This window comes from Suncus etruscus, chromosome 15, assembly GCF_024139225.1.
Source record: "Suncus etruscus isolate mSunEtr1 chromosome 15, mSunEtr1.pri.cur, whole genome shotgun sequence".
Lineage (NCBI taxonomy): Eukaryota > Metazoa > Chordata > Mammalia > Eulipotyphla > Soricidae > Suncus > Suncus etruscus.
In genome coordinates, this window is record NC_064862.1 from 12,841,567 (window position 1) to 12,860,934 (window position 19,368).

A 19,368-nucleotide genomic window follows, 5' to 3' on the forward strand; every position below is an offset into this window, starting at 1 on the left:
TAGCATATGTGATACCAGGAATCAAACTGTTGCCCTCACACTTGAAAAGCAGGAGCATAATTATTGTTCTATCCTGGAATAGCCTTAATATTTGTAGAGACAGACTCAAATTTCCAATCTTGGTGTTACTACTTGTACCAGTGGTCTTGAATAAATCATCCAAACTTTTCTATTTTCATAAATTACCAGGAAAAAGAACCCACTGACTCACAGGATTACTGCAATGAATAAAAAGATCACCTCACAAAATGTTTGAATATAGAAAAAACCTGTACATATGTTATAGTAATATTCATAAAAACAAATAATCCTTTTCTTGGTGGTTTAGGACAAAGTTGCATTTTTAGAATTGAATTTGTTTTTATTAATAAATAAGTGAAGGGGTGGTATATTCTTATTGAAAAGGGACTTTTCAGATCCAGTCAGAACTAAGAGAAGAGAAGGAGAGTGATGTTTCTGGATGCTGTAATGGATTACCTGTGTTGCAAATGCAATACCATCTGGCATATTTGAGAAGAAATTTAAATCAACAATGTCTGTAAAGAGCTACCATCTGATTTATGTTAATCCAACCATTTTTCAAACTGTCTTTTCTTGATTTCCATGACCCTCTTCTAAGTCTTCTGCTTCTCCTTGCTTTATTATCATCATCATCATCTTGGCCCTTTAATATGGAGTTCTCCAGGGATCATCCCTGTACTTCTATTTCCATGACTTCTTCCCTGGCAATATCATGCCTTTACTTCATTCTCCAAACAAAACCTACATCTGTGTCTTTAGCTTGCACCTCCCTTGTTTCCATCCTGCTGGCTGGATTGCTCGATCTCAAGCTCTGTATTTCCAAAGCTGAGGTCATTTTTTTTATACTAACATGGCCTTCTTTGCAAACTTTTCCCAGCATCACTTTCTCCTTATTTCAGTGTTCTTCACTACCTCTCAGTTTTTCTCAAAATCAGTCATGTGAACTTTGAATAGGGCTATCTTTGCCTTTCATTTCAACCCTACACTTTAGTTTTTTTTTTATTTAGTCACCATGAACGTAATAAGTTATTCATAATTGGTTTTCTGCCATACAATTTTCCAATATTAATCTTTTCACCAGTATCCACATTTCTACACCAATGCCTTCCTCTTACCCACCTACCTGCCTCTCTGAAAGGCACTTTGGTTTACAGTACTGGTACTGAGAGGGTTTCATGTATAACACTTCTTTTCAGCACTCTCCCTTACTTCTAGTTGACCACTTCCCTCCACCATTTTTGTAGCATTATATCCTCTATTCTATCTCCTCCCACCGCAGCCCCTTATTCGGCATGCTTCCTTACTGAAAAACATTTCTCATTACACTTGTTTTTCATTAAAATTCCATACTCCCTCCCCTGTGCCATCTATTTATCCCTCATCTCTATTGTATTAATATTCCACAGCTTGTTCATTTTCTTCCTACATAGTGTCAATTGCTCCCCTTCTTTATAGGCTAAAAATGCCTATATTATTTAGTATAGAATCTCTGTAATCAATGTTTCTTTTTAAAAGTTTAACATACTCAACACAGATGAATATAGGACTAGAAAGTAAAAGTTTTTCTGAACTCCTTAAGTTTTACTTTTATTTCCTCATTTAAAGTAATTAATATATATACTTTCTCTCCTTTCATGCCAAACCCCATGTGTATTCCCCCAATCTTCCCACAGATTTGCATGTAACAGGTACTTAGTTCTTTAGTGAATGAATGATTAGTCCTGTGATAGAGGCACAATGCTTGTTTTATCACATAAAAATGTCTAAGAATTTATGAGTGCCCCCAGGCTCCATCATAGGAGCAATGTAATGACCAAGACCACCAACTATAGAAGATGGATTAAAACGACACTTAAGAAGCAGAACTGCTAGAACCACGAAGAAAGACTTCATCATAACCTCCGTTTCTTGAGCTGTGCAGACACTAAGATTTCTAGATACAAAGGTCTGATTTTACCATCCATGACAAAGCAGAAGTCTTCCCTACACCAAAAAAAGCACCAAGGGAAGAGTAAATGATCATGCAAGGAGTCTATAGTTAATCCCATGACAGTATACTTCAGGGGTGGAGAAACCCTGTATTTCCTAGGCCAAAGGAATTCCCTCTATAATATCCCCAATAATTACTGTACCTATGCAGGGAGAAAAAGAAAAAGCACAAAATAATCATTTTCCACATATAAATTTATTGATTGATTTTTATTGACGTCTTTATTTTGGTGTAGATATTTAGGTTGATGTCTCCAATTTTATTTTATTTTATTTTACTTTATTTTATCTTTCTCTTTTTGTACTCTGGCATGGTTTGATTTTAAAACCGAGACACTTGAGTGGTGCTTGTATTTATTGCTGTAGTGCTCACTGGATATTTAATTTGATATTTCTTTCTGTATTGATGTGGTATTTCAATTACCTTTTTCATGTCTTCGCTCAAACTGAGGTTGAAAGCCTCTAGAACGACTCTGCCATGTTCAGCTTATTTGATTTAATTTATTTTACTTTATTTTTATTTTTTTCTTATTTTTTACTCCATTCTATTGCTTTCCTTTCCTTCAAACAAAACCACATAACTCGAATTATCTAGCTCCACCTCTCAAATAGAGGGGGAAACAAGGGAGGGTACCAGGACCAAACAGATATATGATCACTAATAGTAAGCTAGACAAAGAGGGGACCACCTACTCTAGCAGCTCTGTGGTTGGTGGTGGGGTATGTTTGCAGGAAGGGAATTGGGATGGGGGGAAGACAAATTTGGTGATGGGTATTTCCCTGAGTCAATGTTAATATGTACCTAAAATACTACTGTGAAAGATATGTAAGCCAATATGATCAAAATAAAAATTAAAAAAAAATACTTAAAAAAAAAGAAAAGAAAATGAAAAAAAAAAGAATTTGAGTGCCTCTCTATGGGTCAAACAGTTTGAGATACTGCATAGTTTCAGCATTTACTTCTATGTTTGGGTTTATTCTTCAGTATATTTTATTTTATTTTTTGGCTGTAGGAGTTGGTGGGGTTGGGCCAGGCCGTTAGTGCTCAGCAGTCATTTTTGGGATGGTTCTGGGGATTGAATTAAGGTTGGCTTCATGGAAGTGTCTTAACCACTATCTCTCCAAATCTTCATTTTACTTATACTTCTTGTTTTGTTCTTTTCGTTTGTTTTGATGATGTTGTGTTGTTGTTGTTATTTTGTGTGGGGGGGGTTGTTTGTCTTGATTTGGGGCCATAAATGGCAGTACTCAGGGCTTATTTCTACTTCTTCGACTGGGATGACTCTCTGCCAGGAGTGATGGGTTTACTATATAGGGTACCAGGAGTTGAACCTGGGTCAGATGCAAGCAAGGAAAGTAACTTGCTTGCTGTACTGTCTTGCTGACATTTTTATTTAATTTTTAAAACACTGTTATAGCCCAACATTAAAACCAATAGAAACAACTATGAATATTAAGATTCTGGCTTCTGGGCCAGAAATTAAGGCACTTGCATTGCATCTGAAAAACATGTGTTCAATTCCAGGCCAATTATGGTCTCCCGAGCACTTGTAGGAATGATCTGTGAGCACAAAGCCAGAGTAAACCCTGAGCACTACTGAGTGTGGCCTAATCCTCATTCCCCACAAATAAAAGTATTATAGTACTTTGTTCATTCAACAATGAGTAAAAATGCCAAAAATGCTATTTGCAAGTCTCCTTAAAAATTTTGATGCTAAAAAATGTTTTGATGCTGGTCACCATCTTAAGATGATATTCCTCATCTTCATAACTTTCTATCTGTGAATGATATCGTTCTACTTGATTTGGATTCAAGTCCCCTAGTTCTGTTCAGTTTATTATAGCAGTCACTTTACTTAATACAAGTTGCTCCAGCAAATAAGTTTATCTGGAGTGAGAAAGACATTAGGAATGATGACCCTAAATTCATAATAAAAAACCCTTTCTAGATGACTTTGTATATATTGGATTACTATTATTTACTTCACATATAGACCTAATGGTCTAGTAGGAATCCAAAGATGTTATTATTGGATTATTTAAGACTTTGACAACTGTGACTGAACAGAGCCTACCTTGGGACTAATAAGGAAAACCCTACCCTAGGTTGTAGTCCAGGACACATAAAAAACAACAGCAACAACAAGATGTCTTAGTGCAGAGGTCCAACTTGGACAACAGAGACTGAGCAGAACCTTTAGACCCATAATATCCTAAGCTTCGGTTTAGGGACTGAACAAAAACAGGGAGCAAGTGTTACAGAAGACTGAACACCACAGAACGATGGATAGGAACCTCTAGAACCTAGAGACTATCCTAGACCCTGATCTATAACCTGTGCAAATACCAAGATTGCTAGCTACAGTGGCTTGATTTTCTCACACACAACCGAGAGGGAACTTTCCTGGCATCACAAAAAAGCCTTTGGGATGGGGTAATGAGTATATATGGAGCCAGGGGTTGATCCCATGATGGTATGCTTCAAGGATGGAGAAACCCTGAATCTCTTAGGCCACGGGAATTCCCTTTCTTCCCCAATGCTTACTGTGCCTATGCAAAAAAAAAAAAAAAAAAAGTTGGGGGAACGCCAAACCCTACCACTCCAGCACCCATACTTTTTCTTGTTTTGTTTCGATTTGTTAGTTTTTGACTTTATTTTCCTTCTTTTTTTTCTTCCACTTTTCTCTTTCTTTTTCACGCTTGTGGTTATTATTTAGAGATTTATTTTTATTTGCCGGGTCCATTTTTTTTCTTTTTTCTTCCATTTTTCTTTTCTTTTTTTTCCTCTCTCTTCTTTCTTTTTTTGCTAGTTGTCACCAAATTTTTTCTCCCCTTTTTCTTATCCTTTTTATCTCCAATGACGGTGGAATGGATGCTCAATCTACAACAAGCTGTAAAGTGGAGACCAGTTGCACTAGCATACTGGGGGGTAGAGGAGGGAGATATGGGATGCATACTGGGAACAGGGGCAGAGGGAGGACAACACTGGTGGTGAGAATGCCCCTCATTGTCACTATGTACCATAAATGATGCAGTGAAAGATTTGTAATGCACTTTGGTCACAATAAAAATTTAAAAAAAATTTATTGGTAGGTGATAACTTTGTATTAATATCTAAAGCAAAGCTAGCAGATACAGTTTAAGACTATATTAAATAGAGGCAGGAAGATAGTACAGCCATTAGGACATATGCCTAGAATGAGCCTGACTTCATTAGAATTCTGGCAGTACCACATTGTTGTCTCCAAGCATTGCCAGCTCTGGCCCTAGGGACATTATGAATGTGGCACAGTCACCACAGGAAACCAAAGCAATATCCCATTCTCAGACCCTTGTACCAAACTATCAGGCTTATTGGCAGATAATATCTATTGGGGCCTATGGGCCTTCTGAGCACCACTTAGATGCCTTCTCTACCCAAAGAAAATATTTATACTCTTTCTGAAGCATGTAGAATTTTGCTATGAAGTTAGAATTTAGAAAAATGGGTAAGTTTACAAAGGATCTTCCTGAGAAGTAGCTGATGGAAGCAAAAGGAGGGTGAGCATATCAAGCTAGTGAGATCTCCTGCAGTTAGTCATTTCTTCTCAGGCAGGCAATTCCATGAAACTAATATAATGTGCTCTTGGATCTTATACAGATGGCAATCAGGAATTATTTCCCTGTGAAGTCTGTGGAAGACGCTTCGCAGCAGATGTTCTGGTAAACATAGACATTTTGTAGATGTGTTTCACTGGAGTTAAACGAACTGTCAAGTTAGTGAGGAGGCCTCAGTGGCAAAGATTAAAGACAGATGTGGAGGGGGGAAGCAAGGAAAGAGAAGTATGTAACCAATGGCTGGTGCGCCCAGAGGACCCTGAAGTAGATCAATACTGTCCCATTCCAAAGGAAACTTATTTAAAAACATCTTCTTACTCTAAAGATGCCAGATGAAAGTGTCTTGGCACAGCTGACTGTCTCATGAGAGATTTGGACTCTTCGTTTTTCTATAAGCATCAAAAATTCAAATTTTAAGGCTAAAGCACCAGGGAAATTAGCTAGCTGAGAGGAATGAACATTGAGTTCAGAGCATCTGGAAGCTTGGCTTCTGGCTGCATATTTGTCACTAATTCTGACAAGTCCTTTAACCTCCCCCTGCTTCCTGCTTTGCCACATAGAAGAACAGAACCCTTGGATTTCAGGGGATTTATATAATTTCACAAAATGAATGTAAACTATTCTAAGATCTTATTGTCAATCAGATTCAAGTTAGCTGTATGTCAAATCTGATGGAAGGCTAAAAAGTTGAATGAAAGATTCATTTATTTCAAAATTAGGAAACCAAAAAAGGTATTTGGTTTCATTAACACAAAGGGATACCTAGGTAAGGAGGGTTTTTTCTTTTTAGTTTTGTTTTTTTAAGGTGAAAATGCATTAGTTGGGATACTGTAGATCTAGAAATCATGTCAAGATTATAGAATTTGAATGATAAGCTTAATGAAAACGGAGTTAAATGCCTACAATATCAGGCTAGAGATTTTTAGTTCTCTGGGGAAATTTGAAAAATGAAATTTCAGTTCTTCTCATTTCCTATAATTAGAACTTAGTGGAACTAGACTGAGAGCTTACCTACTCTATTATGACCCAGGAATGGATCATTAGCCCTTAAGAATACACTACATTTGAAACATAAGAAGCTACACTTAAGAAGGCTCATTAAACATTAAATATGTCTTGTGGGTCGGGATGTCACTTCCAGTGGTACTCAGTGAACCAGTTAGAGATTCAGTGCCAGTCAGGGCCTGAATATGTGGCACTGTTCAGACCTTTCAGGACTGGGGCCCATCAAGACTACCCTCTAAGGTACTTTGATGTCTCCACAGTTACACCCTGTAGTGTTTAGAAGATCAAGTCATCTCAGGAACTAAGCATGCAAATATACCCTAACCCCTATATTTTCTTCTTGGCATTATTTTATTTTTTATTTATTAATTATTTTATTACTTTATTTGAGTTTTGCTTCCTAGACCTATCGCTATTCTAATGAAAACCCTGATCAACAGTCAGATACATTGGTTTTTATAGACTCTTAACACACTTTATCTGGACAAGGCACTTTTGTAAACAATTGCAATTTTAAGTTCCAAAGGCAAGGCAAAGTCAGTGATATAATCCATAACGATGAAAGCAAAGCTCTGGGTTAGTTTCCTGATTTCTATAGGGTTAATAAAAGACTACAGTTGGAGCAAAGAAGGTTTTCTCTATTAATCTTGTAAATATTATAATGTAATCTAAAGATGTAATATGATAAACTTAGATTTGCTTTGAAATGACTTTATGAATTTGAAATATTTATTCAAAGGAATCTTTCTTACCATATTTTCCGGCGTATAAGATGACCGGGCATATAAGACGACCCCTAATTTTACAGTTAAAACATAGGTTTAGGCCTATATTTGCTGTATAAGACAGAATGTTCCTGTGCTGCAACTGTATCTTCCACAGTGAGCCAATCACAACAAGTAAAGGTCCAAAGGTTATACTGTAATAGACGTCCTCTCTGACTCTGGCCAATCTGAGCAGACTTTTTACATTGTAGATTTGGGTACAGAACACTGTCTAATTTGCATGCATCAAAAGCCTGCTTGGATTGGCTGAGTTAGAGAGGCGGTCTAAGCAGCCTGGCAGTGATTGGTGCAGGATTGAGTTGGAAAATTTGTTTTGTGGCAATATTCAGACAATTTTCATTTAGTGGCATATTGAAACATTTTTCGGGATATACTCGGCGTATAAGACGACCCCAGATTTTCAGTTGATTTTTTTGTTTCAAAAGTTGTCTTATACGTCGGAAAATACAGTAAGTGGAATTGATGTAATCTTCATTTACTTATTTATCCCATGTGTTTCCTGAAGAGATTCTCAAATATCTTTCCAACTTATTTTTAGGGTGAAGTAGTTTAATTTGCCATAGATATAAAACATATATAAAGCATATAAAACATAAATAAAAGATAGATATAAAAGTTAATTAGACTTAACTTTGAGGTGCTGAGCTGTAGGAAGAAGATTATGTGGGTTTCAGTGGTAGATAACTGTTCTCCTAGCTGTCCAGAAAGGGTTATTTTAAGAGGATGATAAACATAAACATAAAGGATATTGGAGCTCAAATTTCCTGTTCCACTGCTGGATGACTTGCTTCTGGGATTTAGGAACTGTAAAGAAAGAAAACAGAAGAAATGATCAAGAAAAATTTTATTGGCTTCATTTAGTACCTAAATCAACATCAGAAATAGGTTGTCTTTTCAATATTATTTTATGCTTGGAACCATTCACAAAACCTAAGTGGGAGAGTTCAATATGTAAACCTCTTCTTTTGCAGAGGCCTTTTGTTGTCCTTTGGTGCCCAAACATAATATTAGCAATGGATAAAGGATAAATGGATAAAGAGGGCCAGACAAAATGGTTCAGCTGTGATTTAAGAGGTGGTAGGAACAAAATTGGCTCTGAAAGTGCAACTCAGTACCCATATTGAGAGCTGACCAAGGCATTAAACATTTATGAGAGTATATTAAAAAAAAAAAACATTTTAATCCCCACTCTTTTTTTTTCTAGGAAAGGCATGGACTAATATGTAGAAAACTCTTCAACAAAAAACGTAAACCTTTCAGTTCTTTAAAACAAAGATTACAGGGCACTGACATTCCCACTGTGAGGAAAGCTGCTCAGTCCAAGGTACTCTCACTCTTCTTTATGTTCCTGGTCACATTTCTGAGTTTCTTAAATCCCATTTCTGGCTCTTGGTCTCATTTTTGCTTGATAGTGCAGTCATATAATGTCATATAAGCATGATCCACCTTCACTGTCATCTTTTTAATCGTACTCTCTCAGATCTCCAAATGTATTTCAGATACTTTTCATATGTGGCCAAAATAAAACATCTTAAATTTATATTTTTATTATAGCAGTACTAAATGTAACAGTTAGCTTGGGAAAAGTCACTTTTAATGCCATATATGTTTTCCATTCAAGATGTGTCATGGCTTTGTTTTTTTGTTTTCTTTTTTTCTTTTTTTCTTTTTTTTATCATTTTGGGGTGTGTTTTCCCCTCACTATTGTGACTTGCCATTTTTTTTTGTTCCAAAATTCACTCAATTCTTTTGAAAACAAATCATTTGATCCAAATCCCATAGTCCTGTGAATTCAAATCCCAGCTTATATATGTGTGTATGTGTATAGTATAAAGAATTATATAGTTATTGTCTAGGTTATTAGGTGCTGGTTTTATTATTTATTTAATTTTTAGTAGGGGTCAGATCAAGCCTGGTCCTGGAAATACTGCAGTAGAGGAAGCCATGAGTAGCTATACCATTTGATATATACTCTCCAAGCCAATCTTGTTTTAGTATCATTATTATTTATTCTAATTTTGGGTCAAACTAGGCTGTATTTCTGACTACACTCAGGTCTTAATGCTGGTGATGCACAGGGGACCAGATCAGGTGCTGGGAATTCAACCTGGTTAGATATGTCCAAGTCAACTGGCCTACTCACTATAAGATCATTATTATTATCTTTATTATTATTATTACTATTATTTTATTATATTTTATTATTATTTTGGTTTGGGAGCCACACTTGGCAATGTTCAGGGCTTACCTTTGACTGCATGTTAAGGGAATCTCTGAACAGAAAGGAGACCACATGTGGTACTGGGGATCAAATTTGAGTTTGCTGCACGCAAGAGAAGTGCTCTATCCATTGTACTAGCTTTCTGGTCTTGGTCTTTTATTATTTGTGTGTGTGTGTGTGTGTGTGTGTGTGTGTGTGTGTGTGTGTGTGTGTGTGTGTGTGTGTGTAGCCTCCACCTGTGAAGAAATCTAACTGGAGACAACAGCATGAAGACTTCATTAATACAATTCGGTCAGCAAAGCAGTGTATGCTAGCCCTTAAAGAAGGCCGGCCTCTTCCACCCCTGTCCTCTTCATCTGTCAACCCAGGTTGGTGGACTTTATGGTATGCTTCTCACAGTTTACTCTTTAGCTTAACCCAGTTGAAGCTGTGCTTGATTCTTTTTTCTTTTCTTTTTTTTTTCTTTTTTTTTGGCCAAATCACCATTCTGTCATGCCTTTTTTGTGCTTCAAAATGAAAAATAGCAATTAAATTAGATAAAAATAATTTTCTGAAAAAAATTATTTTATTTTTCATGTTTCCAGAATCTTCTTTTTTTTTTCTTTTTACTCTGTCTCAACTTGGTACTGCCACTTTTCCCCCCTCATGCCCACATCCCTCCAGAAGCCCCCCATGACATAACTCCAGGGGTCACCATTTATATCCAGGGTTCTGAGATGGTGCTCTGTGGAGTTTTTGATAATGCCACACTAGTTATATAATGTCTTTTAATCACAGCTGTTTTTATTTTTGAAACAAAATCTCAGGGCCGGAGAGATAGCATGGAGGTAAAGTGTGTTTGCCTTTCATACAGAAGGTTCAAATCCTGGCATCCCATATGGTCCCCCGAGCCTGCCAGGAGTGATTTCTGAGCATGGAACCAGAATTAACCCCTGAGCGCTGCCGGGTGTGACCCAAAAACCGAAAAACCAAAAAAAAAAAAAAATCTCCACAATAACATTCACACTTTAATTCATTTTTTGTTGTTTCTGTATGACTTAGTGACCCATAACTTTTCTACCCCAAACTTTTCCTTAGAAAAATTTCAAATCTTGTACTAGCAGCCCAGGAGGCAAAGGAGGGGCGATATGGGATGCAGGTTGGGAACAGGGGTGGAGGGAGGACAACATTGGTGGTGGGAATGCCCCTGATTCAATGTCACTATGTACCTGAAATACTACTGTGAATGATTTGTAATCCACTTTGGTCAAAATAAAAATGATTACTATAAAAAAGAAAAATTTCAAATTTGTATAAAAGGAGTTATACAATGATAACTTATTATTTGAATGTCTATACTACCATAATAACTGTAACAATATATTAGTAGTATTGACTGAATAGAAAAGGAACTCTAGATATATTTTCCCACCACTTGGCCCCATATAGGAGCAATTAATATTTTAAAACATAAATTATTTTATTTTAAAGCCATATATTTCATAATTGATTGTAATACTTTTGTTTCCAGATTAGTGGGAATGAGTTATTTAAAAAAATAAAGTAAGCAAGATAGGGGGAAAAAAGTATAGCAACAAGCACATTTGTGAAAATCATTGCATCTTGCATTGAGGTCATTAAGTCATTATCAGAATACTAAGCTCTTGTTGCTAGTTGATTTTCCTCTTGCTTCTTTTGTCTTTTGGTGGATTCAAACACACATTGGTATCTGAATACATATGTTTCTACTTGGATGACAGTATTAAAAGATTCGAAATTTTTGTGTGGCCATGTGGCTGTGTTCTAGGAATTCCAAGCACTATGACTGATATAGTGGCTTATGTGGTGTGTATTCTTGACTTCCAGGCCTTTAGGAAGACAGGGTAATGGTGCCCACACTTACTCCACAAAGTCTAGGCGATGTCAGCCCAAATACTGGTATACCTGGAGTTTGGGTCAGATTAGTGTTTCTCCAGAAAACTGTAGATCTGTGGTGAAGCTGGGCCATTGGTGAAATGGCAATTGTGGTGACAGTTTTAGCTTGTGAGGCATTAGCAGAGCAGGTAATTGGCCCATCTCTCCTCCTGAAACTGCCATCTTTCAGCAGTGTAGCTGATATACCATCTTTTTTGATGGCTTGGTTTACATATCTTTCAAGAAGAGGTTGTGTATATGGAGTTGGTTGGATGCAGAAAGGCAGCTTCATTCAGGAATGTCTGACCAATTGATTTTTGACAAAAACAAGATGATGAGATCATCTTGGACCTGAGAGTATAGGGAAAAGGACAGAGAAAAGAGCAAATCAAAGATGATGAGAAAGAAGATGAGAAAGGAAAGTAACGGAGGAACAAGGATTAGGGGTGTCAGGTACATTAGTAATGCAGAGGAGTAGTATCACTGTATATCCAAAACACACTCAACAACACTGAGAGCATGAGATCCAAACTATAATCATCAAACTTTAAAATGTATCTGTCAAGGTGGCATATTGCTGGTTATGTGGAAACTTGGCATTATTGCTAGATAGAAGTTTACAGTGGTTGTGAGATTGGTGTTAGAATGCCAATATCTAAACACCAGTGTCTAAAACACAACAATCAATAACTTTGTAAATCATGTCTATTTAATTTTAATTAAAAAACCTCAAAAGTTGGTTAATATGGAAAACAATAGTCTCATTAACAAATGATGCTGAGACCATTTAATATCAGTATGAGGAAATGAACCTTGCCCTGAAACAGATACAAAAATTAACGTATATAAATTACTGACCTAACCTAAGTAGCAAAACTATAAAATTTCTTTAGGCAAATAACAAAACAAAAAAAACAATCTTAGATCTTAAGTTTAAGAAAGGTTTATTATTTTGTGGGATTTTTATTGTTTGTTTTGCTTTTTAGTTTTTAGGCCATACCTTGCAACACTGAGGGGTTACTCCTGGCTCTGCCCCCACACCTGGCAGGCTCAGGGCACCATATAGGGTACCAAGGATTGAACCTTTGTCAGCTGCATGCAAGGCAAAGGCCGCTCCTGCATTTCTACAACTCTGGCCCCAATCAAGAAAGTTTTTTTAAAGGAGACAAAAGATAACATGCCAGAGATGCAGATTTGTGACGTGGAAGACTGAGACCCAAGATAGTGTGCAGCATTCAGGCAGAGCTAACTGTTGTGCCCAAACAAACAGACCTCAGCCTGCCCACACAGGTCAGAAGCTATGCCCATAGGCACAGATATGCCACCTGGGATGAACTAGCCTCTTGAGTATACAGCCACTTATGTGACCACAAGGTAATCTCTCACATATATAAGCTCCCCCAAGAACGCACTTGCACTGGGATAGGCTGATGGCGACATAAGAAATAAGTACCTTGAGACTGCAAAAGGAACCATGGAAAAACAGCACAAAATACCACCATTTCTTGTGGGTCATGATTGAAATCCTGCAGACCACCCTGTAGTAACTTCTTATATAACCGCTCCAAAATACAGTACTGTATTTTCCAGCATATAAGACGACCCCTTAATTTTACAGTTAAAACATAGGTTAAGGCCTATATTCGCTGTATCAGACAGAATGTTCCTGTGCTGCATGTGTTCCTGTGCTCATGTACCACAGTGAGCCAATCATAACAAGCAAAGGTTCAGAGGTTATACTGTAATAGACTTCCTCTCTGGCCAATCTGAGCAGGCTTTTTACAGTGTAGATTCGGTACAGAATATTGTCTAATTCGCATGCATAAAAAGTCTGCTTGGATTGGCTGAGTTAGAGAGGCGGTCCGAGCAGGATCGAGTTGGAAAATTCGTTTTGTGGCAAAATTCAGACAATTTTTGTTTAGCGGCATATTGAAACATTTTTCGGGATATACTCGGCATATAAGACGACCCCCAATTTTCAGTTGACTGTTTTTTGTTTCAAAAGCCATTTTATACGCTGGAAAATATGGTAGCTCATAGTGGAATGCTTATAATGTTTATCAAGCTCAAAGAAACAATGGAACATATTGAAAATAAAATATAAGAGAATATGTGAGCAAAAATGAGAAATAGATACAACAAATGCCCAAATCAAAAAATTTGGAGATGAAATGAAAGACTCATTGGAAGAACTCACCAGCAGAGTAACAACTTCTGAGGACAGATTCAGTGAGCTAGAAGATGAAGTGCAGATAACCTTCAGAGAACAACAGAAGGCAAAAAAGCCTCAAAGTAAACTAACATATGACAAGAGAACTTTGGGATAAATTCAAAATCAACAACATAATAACCATTGTAATCTTAGAGAGTCAGGAAGTAAACCCTCTGAAGAAACAATAGTCACAAACATTGCTAAGAAGTTCACAGAGTTGGAGAACACATGCACCCACATCCTATATGACCCAAGAATACCAGATGAAAGAGACCCCCCCCAAATACTCCAAAAAACATTGTAATTACAATGATGAAAACCATAGAGAGAATACTGAAAGCAGTAAAATCAGAAAGAAAAAAAAACATACAAAAGAGTATCCTAAGATTTACAGCAGGGGCCAGAGAGATAACATGAAGGTAAGGCGTTTGCCTTGCATGCAAAAAGACGGTGGTTCGAATCCTGGCATTCCATATGGTTCCCTGTGCCTGCCAGGAGCAATTTTTGAGCACAGAGCCAGGAGTAAACCCTGAGCGCTGCCGGGTTTGACTCAAAAACAAACAAAAAAATAAATTAATTAGTTAAAAAAAAAAAGATTTACAGCAGATTTACTAAGGTAAAAATACAGGCCTGAAGATAGTGGGTGAACTTTAGTGAAAAAAAAAAAAAAACCTCAATGAAATGAATATCTCACCAAGAATACTTTATCCAGCCAGACACTCATTCAGATTTTAAGGAACTATGCACAACTTCATGTATAAAAATAGTTCAGGAACTTTAAAGATTCAAAATCACCTTTATGAGAAAAACTAAAGAGACTAAGGCAAGGTGAAACTCACAAACACACCAAACTTCTATTGAAAGACAGCACGAAACTCCATTGCAATAATCTCTCTTAAGGTCAATGGACTAAAACCTTAAGACAAACAGAGTGGCAGTATTGATTAGGAAATTGAATCCAACATTCTTCTGTCTACAGGACACTTATTTGCATAGCCAGAGTGAACTCAAAATCAAAAATTATAAACAATGATTCAAGCAAAAAATAAAACCTTAGAAAGGTTGTGGTGGCCATACTAATATCAGGCAACATAGACTTCCGGCTTAAATAGGCTATAAGAGACAGTGAAGATAACTTCTTATTGAGACATGTACATCATGAAAAGTCCACACTTTTAAACGAATATGCACCTAATGAGGGGCCAGCAAAATACTTAAAAACAACTAGAAATAGACTTGAAGGAAGACATTGATAGCAACACAATAGTAATAGGGAACTTCAACTCTGATCTGTCACTTCTCAATATATCAACTAGACTAAAGCTTGGTAAGGAAATACTTTGAAGGAAGAAAAAAAAAATAAAGGAACTTAGTAGAACTTTTCATCCCTCAAAAGTTTAAATATGCATTTTTCTCTAGGGCACCAGACATTCTCTTCAATAGATCATGTACTTGGATACAAAGTATATTCACAAAGTTAAAAGAACAGAAATCATACCACAGTTACCTTCTCAGACCACAAGACATTGAAAATAGGTGTTAATCGCAATCAGGAACAGAGAAACAATGCAAATAAATAAAAACTAAATAGCTTTTTCACTGAACAACCAATAATCCTTAAAGATTCCTATAAACTAATGAGAATGTGGATATGAACTACCAGAACTTGTGGGAAAAGCAAATGCATTGTTAAGAAGAAAGCTTATAGATTTGCAAGCATTCTTCAGAAAGGAAGAAAAGGCCCACACGGACAATTTGACTGTACAACAAAAGAAACTGGATAGTGACCAACAAAAGGACAAAATAGCTGGAAGGAGATAAGAAATTATAAACTGAGAGCAGTATTCCAGTCAATTATGCCTAAAAAAAATTAGATGTGTATGAGAGTGAAGAGAGAGAGTAAGAAAGAGAGACAGAGAGAAGTTTCTATCATAGGGGAAGGCTAGGTTTTGGTATGGGATGATGGAACGGTAATGGGGGAAGACTTGGTTGTGGGAAATTAATGTTGGTGAACATTGTCTGACCAAAACTCAACTATCAACAACTTTATAACTCTGTATGTGAGATTTAATTAAAAGTAATTTTTATCACACAAAATATATTAACATTTAAAATATAAAATTGGTATTTATTTTAGCTCCACTAAAATAAAAACACTTCAGGTTTGTTTTTGTTTTTGTTTTTGGTTTTGGTTTTTGGGTCACACCCGGCGGTGCTCAGGGGTTACTCCTGGCTGTCTGCTCAGAAATAGTTCCTGGCAGGCACGGGGGACCATATGGGACACCGGGATTCAATCCAACCACATTTGGTCCTGGATTGGCTGCTTGCAAAACAAATGCCGCTGTGCTATCTCTCCGGGCCCTCAGGTTTTTTTTTTTTTTGTCACACCTGGCAGTGCTCAGGGCTCTATGCTCAGAAATTGCTCCTGGCAGGTTCGGGGAACCATATGAGATGCTGCGATTCAAACCACAGTCCTTCTGCATGCAAGGCAAACACCCTACCTCCATGCTATCTCTCCGGCCCCTAACACTTCAGTTTTGTTAAAAGTTAAAAGTCTACAGAGATGAGCCATAGGCTAGGGGAAATTATTCCTAATATATTCATACAACAAAGGACACATTTATGATAGGCTAACAATTCCTACTTTTCAGCAAAGAGACAGACAATGCAGTATTAATTAGGCAAAATGTATATTTGAACAAATATATGGCAGAATAATATTCAATAGGCACATGAAAAAATACTCAACAGGGGTAAAAAAGAAAAAAATACTCAACATTTTCATAGAGGGGATGCAAATTAAAATTACAATAATATACTATTCAAAACTCACATGAATGACTGAAATTAAATGGCAATATAACCATTGATTAGGAGGGGAGGTCAAGATTAAAATGTCTGATATTCGACTAATGAGAATGTAAAATATTACAGCCACTTTACACTGTTATTTGCTTATTACATTTTAACATAAAGTTGTCTATATAAAATAATTCTACTTTTAGGTACTTATGAAAAATAAAAATCATGTTCTTAAAAATAACTTAGTGCTCATAAAGCTTTATTCATGGAGAAGTAACTAGAAATAATGATGGTGTCCATAAAGTGAACAGCAGTACTGAAAAAATGCAGTAGGGGTTAAGTAACCAACTCCAGTTCCACCCTCCTTACCTCTTGTGTTTTCTAAGCATTTCCTAGGAGTGAATTCTGAGCTCAAAGTAGCCTGGAATAGCCTGGCAGCATCACTAGGTATGGCCAAAAAAATCAAATCAAACCAAACCAATCAAATTGATAGGCAAATTGTGGAGTATTTACAACTCAGCAGTAAGATACGCTGCTGCAGATGGAGTAATAAAGATGGTCTATTTTATAAAATTATAGAACAAGTAAAACCGTTAGAGACAGGAAACCACATTAAAATTTTTATTGAGTCACCATGAATTACAGTCATTCATGATTGAGTTTCAGGCATACAGTGTTCCAACACCAATCCTTTCACTAGTGCCCACTTTCCTCCTACCCATTGCCCACCTTTAGGTAGGCACCTTTTGTTTTTCCCTTTCTTTTTAGCTATGTGGTTTACAGTACTGTTTCTGATAGGGTATTATTGCATATCACTTTAGTGTTCCTTTCCCTGTCTTATCTCCCTGATCTCCCCCCCCCCACACACACACACACCCTGCGACATTTTTTTTTTACTATAGACCAGTTATCATAGTCCTTGAGTCTATTGCCTTTGGGCATTTGTTATTCCCCAAATATTTGTTTCTTTATCTTCCACACATGAGAGAGATCATTCTCTGTCTATCCCTCTCTGACTTACTTCACTCTGCATGATACTCTCCAAGTCAAAAACTGTATGTTTGAGATTGACTTTCTTTGAGATCAGTCTGGACCTCGACTTGGGAGATAGTGACTAAAAAGGACCTGGCTTTCAGATATATAGTGACTACAAAGGGCATGTGAAACATTTGTGGATGATACAGTTATTTTATATTTTAATTGAAATAGGTATTTTATACATATTGTTGCATTTATCACAATTCATTGAACTACCTAGTTTTTAAAAGGTGGTTTAATTACATGTAAATTGTGATGTATATATTCAATGAAATACAATATAGCAATAAGAAAAGCTGAGGGGTCAGAGAAATATCTCAGTGAGCTGATGTAGATGCTTTGCATGGAGGGAATCAGGTTTGATCCCAACAACAAATAGTCCCCCAGAGGGCCCACAGCACTGACCTAGGAGCACCATTGCCAGATATGACACAAAACAAACCAAATAAAGAAGGATAAAATCTTACCTTGTTCTACATTGTGAGTGGAGCTAGGGAATATTATGTTAAGTAAAGTAAGTCAGAGGAAGGGCAAATATGTCATATCACTCAGGTAAAGTATAAAGAAATAAGGCAAGGGAATAAACAGTGTAGTCATAATACACCTGAAATTTTGTCTGCAGACTAAAGTTAGCAAAAATTGGTGGGTGGTTATGTTCAAAAGAGGAAAAAGTGGACTACAAGTGACAATATATGGACAATGGTGGTGAATCTTTGGAGCTTTGGTTGTTGGTGAATGTGCAGCAAATATTTACGCTAAAATCATAAATATTAACACTTATTGTAACCATGTTTACTTAAGTATAATTTTAAAAGAATAATTTAAATTTATTAAAATTATATAAAAGTAAAAGTAACAATCATATAAAGATAAACCCCCACCTGTCAATCTAGGGGTAGCTTTATATTGCTCTGGGGACTAAATTTGAGGCATGAGGAACATGTGTTGAAGAAAGAAGGTGGGCTTGAAGATGAAATCTGCCAATAAACAGAGACAGAGGATAAAAAAAAACCTGGAAAACAAAACAAAACAAAACAACAACAACAACAAAAAACCTGGCCTCAGATAGCAGGCTTGAAATGAAATTTTGAACAGAAACATTAAAATAGTCACCTTCATTGTATGTAATAAATAAAGATAAAAGTGCGAAAATAAGAAATCCATGTAATCATATTATAAAATCACCTGAAAATTAATCAACTGAACTTTCATGCCAGAAAATAATCTTTACATCGTTCTGTTTTTTGCTGAGTTGTAATGAGAATGTAGCTTAGTATAACATGTTCGAAACTTAAAACAAGAAGTTTTCTTCGGTTTAGTAAAAATAATCATTGAAACAATATGAAAAAGATTAATAAGAGCCTGTGTGAGGATAACACACACTTTGCAAACATATTCTACATTTTTTAAAAATAAATAAAACCTTAAGATTAAAAGAGATGTTTAATAAAAGGATGAATGACTTTGATATTGATAATATTTTGGCAGTGGTCTTCATACAGAAAAACTCTGAGAAATGATTTCACTTGAATAGGAAAATCTACAAAGCTGTTGATTATTTTTAGTTTCTTCATTGACTGCGTTGAGTATGAAAACCCCTGGGAAATGCTTGGCTATTTGGATTTCTTTAATTTCTATTTTATATTTAAATTGTAGGCAGTGTTTCTTTTAAGTAATTAATTCCATGCAGTAGTTTTTCACAAATATACAACTTCTTTTTTGCCCTTGGTATTTTTATTCTAAAATATGCCTTTATAATTAAGTCTTTCCTCTATCTTTATTCTAATTTTATGAACCAAATAAAA

General features: G+C 36.2%; 1 protein-coding gene across 1 annotated transcript in view; it reads left to right on the forward strand.

The window, feature by feature from the left end:
* Positions 1-5,494: 5,494 nt before the first annotated feature.
* ZC2HC1B (zinc finger C2HC-type containing 1B) overlaps positions 5,495-19,368 on the forward strand; it is a 28,811-nt gene continuing 14,937 nt past the window's right edge. Inside the window, exons 1-4 of the mRNA XM_049787762.1 lie at positions 5,495-5,498; positions 5,651-5,712; positions 8,602-8,721; positions 9,848-9,986. Of these exons, the coding sequence (XP_049643719.1) occupies positions 5,495-5,498; positions 5,651-5,712; positions 8,602-8,721; positions 9,848-9,986 (325 nt within the window). The remainder of the gene's footprint in view (positions 5,499-5,650; positions 5,713-8,601; positions 8,722-9,847; positions 9,987-19,368) is intronic.